This window comes from Peromyscus californicus, unplaced genomic scaffold (genome assembly GCF_007827085.1).
Source record: "Peromyscus californicus insignis strain IS unplaced genomic scaffold, ASM782708v3 Scaffold_20__1_contigs__length_68692818, whole genome shotgun sequence".
Lineage (NCBI taxonomy): Eukaryota > Metazoa > Chordata > Mammalia > Rodentia > Cricetidae > Peromyscus > Peromyscus californicus.
This window is the reverse complement of record NW_026294503.1, coordinates 41,239,477-41,249,679: the sequence shown is the minus strand read 5'-3', so window position 1 is coordinate 41,249,679 and position 10,203 is coordinate 41,239,477. Positions and strand designations below refer to the sequence as shown.

The 10,203-nt window shown below is 51.8% G+C and overlaps 2 protein-coding genes across 4 annotated transcripts; one reads left to right on the top strand and one right to left on the bottom strand.

Moving 5' to 3' along the window:
- Positions 1 to 37: 37 nt before the first annotated feature.
- On the bottom strand, positions 38 to 3,129 carry Maf1 (MAF1 homolog, negative regulator of RNA polymerase III). Of its 2 annotated transcripts, XM_052748115.1 has the most exons (9): positions 3,014 to 3,127; positions 2,621 to 2,683; positions 1,879 to 2,010; positions 1,644 to 1,772; positions 1,406 to 1,571; positions 1,162 to 1,283; positions 960 to 1,079; positions 696 to 830; positions 38 to 563 (listed from the first exon to the last, which is right to left on the bottom strand). In XM_052748115.1, exons 3-9 carry the CDS (start codon positions 1,959 to 1,961, stop codon positions 542 to 544), a joined length of 777 nt encoding a protein of 258 aa, XP_052604075.1. In that variant the 5' UTR covers positions 1,962 to 2,010; positions 2,621 to 2,683; positions 3,014 to 3,127; the 3' UTR covers positions 38 to 541. The 2 variants fall into 2 exon arrangements, with proteins under 2 accessions (XP_052604075.1, XP_052604074.1); XM_052748114.1 differs by lacking the exon at positions 2,621 to 2,683 and having other exon boundaries at positions 3,014 to 3,129.
- Positions 3,130 to 3,958: 829 nt separating this feature from the next.
- On the top strand, positions 3,959 to 9,749 carry Sharpin (SHANK associated RH domain interactor). Of its 2 annotated transcripts, none has more exons than XM_052748111.1 (9): positions 3,959 to 4,162; positions 4,408 to 4,582; positions 8,351 to 8,479; positions 8,554 to 8,695; positions 8,777 to 8,885; positions 8,967 to 9,120; positions 9,194 to 9,309; positions 9,398 to 9,526; positions 9,598 to 9,749. In XM_052748111.1, the coding sequence occupies exons 1-8, from the start codon at positions 3,965 to 3,967 to the stop codon at positions 9,512 to 9,514; spliced, it is 1,140 nt and encodes a 379-aa protein (XP_052604071.1). In that variant the 5' UTR covers positions 3,959 to 3,964; the 3' UTR covers positions 9,515 to 9,526; positions 9,598 to 9,749. The 2 variants fall into 2 exon arrangements, with proteins under 2 accessions (XP_052604071.1, XP_052604072.1); XM_052748112.1 differs by having other exon boundaries at positions 9,575 to 9,749.
- The last annotated feature ends 454 nt before the right edge of the window (positions 9,750 to 10,203 follow it).

Sequence of the window (10,203 nt, the reverse complement as noted above, 5' to 3'; positions counted from 1 at the left end):
ACGCAGGCCCCGCCCCCCAAAACTCCCAAGTTCCGTCTAAGTCACAGAAACTTTTATTGGAAAGGAATGAGCTGCAGCAAAGTGACACTCAGTGCATGTGGCCCACCTGGTAAGGTGGGGGACAAAAGTGGGCACCAGGGGCTGGTCCAAGACCAGACCCCATAAAACACTGCGCACCGCTTACAGGGCTTCAAGTCCTGGCCCTTGGAGCTGGAGTGTACAGGCCCAATAAGAAATACAAAAATAAACTCTGTGATCCAGCTGTCCTGTCTGTGGCAGACTGTTGGTGCGGAGCAGTCACTTTTCGATCAGGCCCTGTGCTGTTTAATCCAGCCACAGCATGGGCAGTGAGAGCCTGCAGGGGTGAGTGGACATCCACAGGCTGAAACCAAAGGGCTAGGCAGGTATAGCCTTGGGCAGCGCCAGGATGGTGGCAGTGCCAGGGTGTAGCCAGCATCAAGGGAGGCTCTGGAGCTCCTCAGGTAGACGGGTCCAGGCATTGGTCGGAGCTGGATGAAGCTGAGACCTCCGCTTTTCCTCATTACATACAGATCACTGGAACCCTAGGCAGAAGTTGGCACACAGTAGGACATCAGGAGGTACCACCCAGACTCGGCAGAGGACCCTGATGTGTCCCACCCACTCCAGGCTCTAGAGGTGAGGCCATGGCTCAGCCTCCACCACTTGCCCCACACCTGTCTTCCTCCATGGTGCTGGTCTCCTCCGCCCTGCCCTCACTGCCTCCACCTCCACTCTCTTCATCAACCTCTTCTGCTCCCAGTTCCAAGTCCAGTGCATTGCCTGCCTCTGAGGGTGTGTAGGTGGAACCACTGGGTGGGGATAGAAACATCAGTCTTAGGACCACCTACCCCAGGCCTTCCCAGGGAGGACAGACCCAGTTAAGGAAAGGTGTGAGATGAACAGGGGGCTGGAGAAAGGGAGGTGGCAATGGTACCAACCTGATGGAGCGGCAGCTAAAGAAGACAATTCGTTTAAGACGCTTGTTGTAAAAGAAATAATTGAATGACCAGAGGCTTCCATCTTCCCCAAAGGGGTCTGAATCCAGATCTGGGTTATAGCTGAAGAGTGAGAAAAGCAGAAGTATGAGGTTCCCACTGCCACACACACCTGCCACGTCTACCTGCAAAGATGTGGGCCCACCTGTAGATGTCACATTCGGCTAAGCAGATTTCCTCATCCACTGCATTCCATAGCTGTGGCTTCAGGGCCTTGAAGTCTTCCCGAACAGCTGAGAACAGGCTGCAGTTGACCGCATTTACCACCTACAGTAGGTTACAGTCAGGGATGACAAGGGTCCAGGGCAGCAGGTAGAACCCAAGAACCTACTCAATGGAGAGGGCAATGGGAATGAGTACAGGTGTGGGGTCCCTCTTCCCAGCCTTACCCAGCTGAGGCTGGGCTCCCGGCTGAACTCATGACTCCTGGCTGTGCTGAAGTCATAGTCTGGCCGGAAGGACTCGTTGAGTGTGGCGATCAGATAGAAGAGGGTCTTGCGGCTGCACTTGTCACTTAGCGGGCTTTCGTCCTCACCACCTTGGCTCTTGCTCAGTCTAAACAGGGATAAATGTCAACCTTGCTCACCATCCCCCATACCTCAGAAGGTGGGCTCCGTCTCAGCTTACCTGCTGGGACTGAGGCCTGAAGTCTGAGGCGGGGACAGTGCCTCCAACACATGGGGCTGGCCCTCCAGGCAGAACTGCTTGAACATGTGTTTATCGTCTCCTGCCATCTTACATGAGTAGCTTTCAATCCTGTAAAACGCAGACAGGATCACGGAGCATGCTAACCCTGAGGACTGAACTCAGGGGCCAAGATGGTGACCTCTGAGAGTCTGATCCCCAGAGCTTCCAGACTTACCTGCCAATAATATGGGCATCTCCAGTCTCCACTGTCAACTGTGAGTTGATGGCCTCAAAGCTGGAGTTCTCCAGTAGCTTCATGTCCTTTGGGAGGGGACTTCTTGTGCCAGAGGGACTAGTGCAGTGCTCCCTGAGAACGTGGGAAACCAGGTGTGGCTACCTAGCTCCAAAAGACTCTGCCTTCACCCTTCCCACCCACTAGTAGAGTACTGTTTGCAGCTGGATCTAGCTGAGTCCATCATGTAGCTCCTCTCCCTACCTTTACCTGTACCTGAGCACTCAGCATTGTTGAGGAAACGATTCTGTTACCTTGTTACCTGAGGATGGCAAGACCAGATTCCAACTCAACTCCAACTCCTCCTACATGGTACAAGAGTCCTGGAGCTGGATGGGGGCCCCCCACCCTGTATTCTGCTCACTCTGGAACTGCTGGAGAATCAATCAATATTTCTCTCTGTCTCTCTCTCGATGTTTCCCACCCCCATCGGCACTCTGCAGTCACTCTCAGACCGTATTAAGGTCGTCAGTCAGGGTAAGAACCTGCAATCCGGCCGGACGGTGGTGGCGCATGCCTTTAATCCCAGCACTCGGGAGGCAGAGGCAGGCGGATCTCTGTGAGTTCAAGGCCAGCCTGGGCTACCAAGTGAGTTCCAGGAAAGGCGCAAAGCTACACAGAGAAACCCTGTCTCGAAAAACCAAAAAAAAAAAAAGAACCTGCAATCCGGTTCGGAACCGGGTACCTGGGGCTTGAGCCCTGAGGGTCACCTGTATGAGCGCTCTTCCCCGGATTGCTTCGTTGCTTCCTGGCGAGAAGAGTAAACCCATGAGTTCTTCAGTTCTATTTGCAAATATGCCTGATTCTCTCTTTGTACGCCAAAGTGCGGAGGACGGCCCCACCGCCTCCGCTGGCTCAGCCCAGCAGTCTCCTGGCATTGCTGCCTCGGGAGCAGAGAGGCACCAGTAGATTCGTATGGGAAAACTACAAGCCCCAGGAGGCAGCACACCAAGAGAGGCGCTCTGGCCAGGCAGCGGCAAAACTACAAGTCCCATGAGGCAGTGCAGAGGCGCGAGACCTGCCGGGGACTGTGGTTCCCGCAGTCCGGGACCGCTCGGAGCACAAGGCGGACACCCACCTGCCAGGAATGGGCTAGATCAAGCCAGGCTAGCCGAGTTGCTTAGCGTCGGTGCTGAGATGACGGCGGCGCGGGCTGCGCGCGGCGCGAGTTCCTCAGGACTGGAGGGCGGCGCCGCGGCCTCCACTCGGGCCGCACTGTATCCGGGGGAAGAAGCTTCGTGGCGGCGTCCCGTTACTCCAGGCCCTGCCGGCCCATACGGGCTGCAGCCGCGACATAGCCTCGCCCCCCTGCAGTACCCACTTTTGCGACTGACCTGCCGCGGACCACCACAGATCGCACCAAACAGCGAACGAAACAGCGACCTCCGCCTCCCCCGGCCCGACAACAACAAGCCTCCGACAGGCCCGGCCCCACTCCTCTGAATGGTCCGCTCCAACCTCAGGATCCAGACCGCGACAAACCATTGGAGGAATTCTCCGTCACTCAGACGTGTCTTTCACTTCTACTGGTCCTGTAGCTTGTCTGTCTCGTCCTCGCTTACGAACCCGCCTCCCCTCTTAGTGTTCATTGGTTAGGGCATTCCCGCCCCGCCCCCGGGCCAACCCTGTTCTCAGAGTGGTACAGACTCACCAAGTGTGTCTGGTGTGTGTATGTGCGGTTTGTTTGTGTAGATTGGCGCCCTTCTCCTATCGGGTACTGGTGTTGTCTTACGTCGGACAGCAGCTGTCGCCCGTTCGAACCTTTGTGACCGGTGCTTGGTCTCTGACACTGTCCCGGGCCCAGCTCAAACGTGACTAGCGTGCCTGGAGATCCTTGGACCGTCTCTATCCCTGAGCACCACCGGTGGTCAGGCTAAGGTAGTGCGCGGCACCGGTTCGTTCTCGTTCTCCACGCTCTGGCGCATCCGGAACCTAGGGCCATAGTCTGAGTTTCTGGCCGGCGGAAGCGCTCGACAACTCTTGAGTTACGGAAGCGCTCTCGGAGGGTCAGGACTCTGCCGCGCCCGATATGGCGCCGCCCGCCGGCGGGGCCGCAGCGGCTGCAGAACCTAGTTCACCTGCGGTGCTCTTGGCAGTGCACGCCGCGGTGAGACCTCTGGGCGCCGGGCACGACGCCGAGGCGCAGCTACGGAGGCTGCAGTTGAGCGCCGACCCTGAGCGGCCTGGGCGCTTCCGGCTGGGGCTGTTGGGCACCGGGCCAGGGGCGGTGAGTGTGGGCCGGGACAGCGGAGTCAACCCTCTCTCCATTCCCCTGCCGACGGCCCTTATGTGGTTACTTTTCTTTACTTGTCTGTAAATGGAGTTAATGCTTTAAAACTCTCGTGAGGAATTGGTAAGATAACAGGCAAGAAAGGCTTAGGACGGTAAAAACTACCTCTGCTTATTTCCTTTTCCTTTGATCTTCAGTGGATAACGAGGAACCATTGACCCAGCACTCTTCCCCCATTTCAGGTCAGTTTTGAGTGGCCCTTGGAGTCTATTTGCTATACAGTCCGTGGACCTAACCAACACGAGCTGCAGCCTCCACCGGGAGGACCTGGAACCTTCAGTGTGCACTTCCTCAACTCTCAAGAAGCACAGCAGTGGGCAGCACTGGTGCGAGATGCCGCCGCGGAGGGACAAAATGGTCAGTGTCGTGGAATAAATGCTCATTTGAAGAAGCCCAGGCCTCCTAGTCCTGGGTGGGGACAGTGATGGGAGAAGCTGGGCATCTAGGAAGGCTTCCAAGAGGAAGAAAGTGGAGAAAATAAGAGGTTCAAGAGCTGACACCTGGAGTACCAGACAAATGTGAAAAGGAAGAGCAAGCATTGCTGCGGCACTGAGAGTTCAAGAAGGACAGGATTGTGCTCAGTGGGAAACTAACAGGTTCGGGTCTGTGCTACTTCAAGGCAGACTCTTGAGTCATACGGAGAGATGTGGACGAGGTTAGAAAGAAGACCAGAGGACCTTAGGAAATGGAATCAGATAGGTTTCGTGGTTGTTTAAATGGAAGAGTTAGTGATTAAGACTGAGGTAGAGGGACAAGTTAGTGTGAGGCTTGTACACAGTGCCTGCTTGGGAAAGCACAGACATGGCTGGGGCTCTGAAGAGGTGAAGATTGGGAATTGGGCGGGGCGGGGGTGGCCCACGCACTGGAGAGGCAGAGCCAGGCGGATATCCGTGAGTTCGAGGCCAGCCTGGGCTACCAAGTGAGTTCCAGGAAAGGTGCAAAGCTACACAGAGAAACCCTGTCTCGAAAAAAAAACAAAAACAAAAAACAAGACAAAACAACAACAAAAAAGATTGGGAGTTGGGGAGGTTAGCCAAAGTCTGAGAGGGAAGCATTGAGAAAAAACAGCCTTGTGTGTAGACCAGTGGCTCTCGACCTTCCTATTTTTGTGACCCCTTAATATAGTTCCTCATGTTGTGGTGACTTCCAACCATAAAATCATTTCATAACTAATTTTGCTACTGTTATGAATCATAATGTAAATACCTGTGTTTTTCAATGGTCTTAGGTGACCCCTGTGAAAGGGTCATCCGACCCCCCCACCCACCCAAAGGGGTCGTGACCCACGGGTTGAGAACCACTGATGTAGACCTTGCCCTAGGGAGAGGAAAGCTTACAAATAAGACCTGAGGAAAAGCTGCTAGAGGGGCAGGAAAACAGTTAGTATGACTGATGTAAGAGAGGCTGGGGTAACTCAGCATTGAAAAAGACTAAGTCATTCATTTACCTGATAGGTGTACTCAGCTCTTGCTTTATACTATTCATTGTGGTGTGTATTTTAGGCTGATCTCAAACTCACTATATAGCCCAAGCTGACTTTGAACTGTCAATGATCTTAACACCTCTGTACCCAGAGTGGTGGTGTAACAGATGTATACCACCCAACTGTTTGACACTATACTTTTTCTTTTTCCTTTGTGTGTGTGTGTATAGATGTATGTCTGCTGTGTATGTATTTGTATGTAGGCATACACAGGCACAGCATGTATGGAAGTCAGAGGAAAACCTTGGGTGTCAGTCCTCACTTTCCACCTTGTTTGAGACAGAGTCTCTGCTGTTAGCCTCTTTATAAGCCAGGCCAATTTCCCTAACCCTCAAGAAGTTTCTGAATATTTTCTTGTCTCTACCCCCATCTTACTATAGGAACATTGGGATTACAGACATATACTTCCAAGCTTGGTTTTATCTGGTTTTGGGGAATTTGAATTCTCTGGTCTTTATGTCTATATGAAAAGCACTTTAAGCCAAGTGGTGTGGTGCAGGCCTTTAATCCCAGCACTCGGGAGGCAGAATCAAGTGGATCTCAGTTCGAGGCCAGGCTGGTCTACAGAATAAGTTCCAGGATAGCTCTACACAGCTTCCAAGACAGGGCTACACAGAGAAAGCCTGTCTTGAAAAGCCAAAATATAACAGCACTTTAACCTGCTGAGCCATCTCCCCCAGGCCCTTCTTGGGCACTTTTAGTTTTTTTAAGATTAAAATGTTTTATGTGTATGAATCTTTTCTCTATATATATGTCTTTGCACCATGTGCATGCCTGGCATCCTCCAAGGTCAGGAGAAGGCATCAGATCCCCAGGGACTGGAGTTAGAGATGGTTGTGAGCTTCTATGCAGTTGCTAAGTACTGAACCCCAGTCCCCTTCAAGAGTAACAAGTGCTCTTAACTGCTGATCCATTTCTCCAGCCTGTGAGCACTTCTTTTTTTTTTTTTTTTTTTTTGTCCATATTGCATGCTATCATCTTTTTTTTTTTTTTTTTTTTTTTTGGTTTTTTCGAGACAGGGTTTCTCTGTGTAGCTTTGCGCCTTTCCTGGGACTCACTTGGTAGTCCAGGCTGGCCTCGAACTCACAGAGATCCGCCTGGCTCTGCCTCCCGAGTGCTGGGATTAAAGGCGTGCGCCACCACCGCCCGGCCATCTTTTTTTTTTAATGCTGAATGCCGTTTATTGAAGGAGGGAGGAGGTCTTAAATACAGGCTTACAGCACAATGGGAGAACCCCAGAGGGCAGAAGTTCGCTACTGATGTTTTACGTGGGCACTTCTTTTAACATGACCCAAATCTCTAATTTGTCCTCCTTGGAACTTTCATTTCTAGAGTAAATCAACTTCAGTTAGAAGGAATGAGAAAGCTAGGAGAGAGGGCTGCTACTTAAAATAGGGTCTCCTTAAGTGTGCTGGCACACACCTTTAATTCCAGCACTCAGGAGGTAGAGGCTGGTGGATCTCTGTGAGTTCTGAGGACAGCCTGGTCTGCATAGTTCCAGGACAGCCTGGTCTAAGTAGAGAGATTGTTTCAAAAAATAAAAACAAAAAATAAAAGCAAATAACTAAAAAGAAAGGTCTTAAGGACTTACTGAGAGAATGAAGTTTGAAGAACATGGCTTAAGTTGTATGACCCAGAATACAAGAAGTACAAAAGTGGGGTTGGGGATTTAGCTCAGTGGTAGAGCGCTTGCCTAGCAAACGCAAGGCCCTGGGTTCGGTCCTCAGCTCCGAGAAAAAGAAGTCCAAAAGCTCCAAGGGGAACTTGTGCAAGTGACCTTCAGAGTTCAGGCAAAGTGCCAGGTTCTTGGAAAGCTCTACCCATTTCAGTGGTGAGACAGTTCAGGAAATCAAGGGCCTTAGGTCATTGTAGGAGCTGTTAGCACTGGGTGGGGATCCCTTAGTGCAGTATGTGGCTTTCAGCAGGAGATAAATAGAAACAGCAGTATATCCAGTTCTGTAAGGATGCCAGGACAAACAGTGTAAGTATTCTCTGCAGATCGGAGCCAAGAGAAGGAAGGCCCCTGAGGGGACTGAGATGGCAAGCCTCCATCTAAGGGGTTAGTTTGATTCTGCTAAACAGGAGATGCACAGGTGGGACCAGCCAGCAGAAGGGTTCAGAAAGATTGATACCAAGGATAAATCAGATGCAGCACCAGTACCAGAATTGAGGCAGGACTTCGGAGGATTTTTGTTTTAATTTTATATATGAATGGTTTTTGTGTGTGTGTGTACCACTTGTATACCTGGTGCCCCAGAGGCCAGGTCATTGGACCCGTTGGAATGGAGTTACAGGTAGTTGTTAGCTACCATGTGGGTTCTGGGAACCAAACCAGGGTGTTCTGCAAGAGCACCAAAATGCTCTTAAATGTCTGATCCATCGCCAGGCAGTGGTGGCGCACACCTTTAATCCCAGCACTTGGGAGGCAGAGCCAGGCAGATCTCTGTGAGTTCAAGGCCAGTAAAACCATGTTGATCCATCATCTCTCTCCAGCTGAGAGTTGTTTTTGTTTTATGGGCCAAGATTGGGAGAGGAAGGCTTACCCTGAATTATGGCCTAAGGATATGTGGTGAAGCAGAGAGTGCAAAGGTCCTAAAAACCTGAGGGTGGAGACCACTAGCCTACTCCATATCATCTCTTAGGCAATGGCAGCCCAGTCCCAAGCCCAGAAATGTGCCCCGTTTCTCCACCATGTTCTTCCGTGGCTCAAATACCTAAAGCAACCCAACCTGAGGTGGATCTTCCTCCAAGTTCTGGAAATTTAAAAAAAGGTAAGGACAGACTAGAGGGAGTTGAGGGGCTGTGGCTAGTGTCTGGTTATGATAGCTGTCTTTTCTCCCTGTAGAAGAGCTGGCTACACGCCTGTCCCAGGCCATTGCAGATGGGGATGAGAAAGAAGCAGCCCATGTGGCAGCCATCTTGGCACAGCATCATGTGGCTCTCAATGTCCAGCTCATGGAGGCCTGGTTCCCACCAGGTCCTATCAGGTAAGGCCTGATCTTGCTTACTCTGCCCTCCTGACCTGCCCAGGTTAACTGTCCAACCCTCTGATCCACATTTTGACACAGGCTGCAAGTCACAGTTGAAGATGCCACATCTATTTTGTCCTCTGCATCATCTGCCCATGTCTCACTGCAGATCCACCCACACTGTTCCATTGCAGCCCTCCAGGAACAGGTGAGCATGGGGCATCGGGAGTCTTAGATGCATAGCAGGGATCCTGGGTAACACTGCCTGGCCCTGATGTTCTGGCCTCAGGTGTTCTCAGAATTCGGTTTCCCACCAGCTGTGCAGCGCTGGGTCATTGGGCGGTGCCTGTGTGTACCTGAACGAAGCCTTGCTTCCTATGGGGTCTCTCAAGATGGGGACCCTGCTTTTCTCTACTTGCTCTCAGCCCCTCGAGAAGCTTCAGGTTAGTACTTAATGGTGGTAAGAGAGGTGGGGTGTAGTCTTGAGATGGCCCTGAGCCTTCTCCTCTTTCACAGGACATAGCCCTCAACACTCCAAGATGGATGGGAAATTAGGATGCTTGTTTCCTCAGTCACTGGAGCAGCCTCATACCCTCCAGCCAGCCAGTTCCAGTCTCCCAACCCCCCTTCAGGTGGGCAAATAACCAGAGCCTCTGGGAGTGGGCAGCTGTGGGCATTGGAAGGATCTGGGAAGCATCAACAGTTTTCCCATCTTCCCAGCCTGGCTGGTCTTGCCCTTCCTGCACCTTCATCAATGCCTCAAACCGCCCTGGCTGTGAGATGTGTAGCACCCAAAGGCCCTGTGCTTGGGATCCCCTTACTACAGCCTCCACCTAGAAGCCACCAAAGGTACAAGAGGCTGGGTGGGGTTGAGGGGATACAGTGTAGAACAAATAGGAATAACCTATCTTCTTCCCCAGGTTAGAGGGAACATGGCCCTCTCCCGTCACAGGCCCAAGTCCCTGGATCACCACCACTTGAACTTCGCAGGGGACCTCTGCTTGTTGGGGACAGAGATGCAGTATTAGGGAACAAGGGCCACAAGCCAGTAATTAAAGACACATGAGAACCAGCCTGTGTCCTAGTCTTGGTGCAGACTTGTACTAGTCCAACTACCTGGGAGCAAGGAAACAGATTCTGCCCCTCAGTAGCAGATGGGGTGCCCCAAACCACACCCAGGAGACTACTCGAATAGACTTAAACTAGAGTCCCAGTGGTCACAGAACAGAGTACTGGCACCTCTTTCCAGAGCCTTCAAGCCCAGGGGCTCCTCAAACTGCTGACCTGCTAGGGACTCCTCTCACTAACCCTGGCCTTATTGTTACCCTTCTTGAATCCTACTATTCCAATCACCACTGTTTTCAGCTGCTTCAGCCAGTATAACAGCAGCAATGGGGCTGGGTATTTTTTATTTTCCTTTTTTTTCAAAGATTTATTTTATTTATCATGTACAGTGTTCTATCTGCAGGCCAGAAGAGGGCACAGATCTCATTACAGATGGTTGTGAGCCACCATGTGGTTGCTGG

Bases quoted from the DNA above. Each gene is read 5' to 3' on its own strand.
- Maf1 (XM_052748114.1), bottom strand. From the start codon at position 1,961: ATGAAGCTACTGGAGAACTCCAGCTTTGAGGCCATCAACTCACAGTTG. The intron at 1,284-1,405 runs GTAAGGCTGGGA...AACCTACTGTAG, and splicing joins GGGAGCCCAGCCTCAGCTGG to GTGGTAAATGCGGTCAACTG. The intron at 564-695 runs GTGTGGGGCAAG...ACTTCTGCCTAG, and splicing joins AGCACCATGGAGGAAGACAG to GGTTCCAGTGATCTGTATGT.
- Sharpin (XM_052748111.1), top strand. From the start codon at position 3,965: ATGGCGCCGCCCGCCGGCGGGGCCGCAGCGGCTGCAGAACCTAGTTCA. The intron at 8,480-8,553 runs GTAAGGACAGAC...TTCTCCCTGTAG, and splicing joins TTCTGGAAATTTAAAAAAAG to AAGAGCTGGCTACACGCCTG. The intron at 8,696-8,776 runs GTAAGGCCTGAT...ATTTTGACACAG, and splicing joins TTCCCACCAGGTCCTATCAG to GCTGCAAGTCACAGTTGAAG.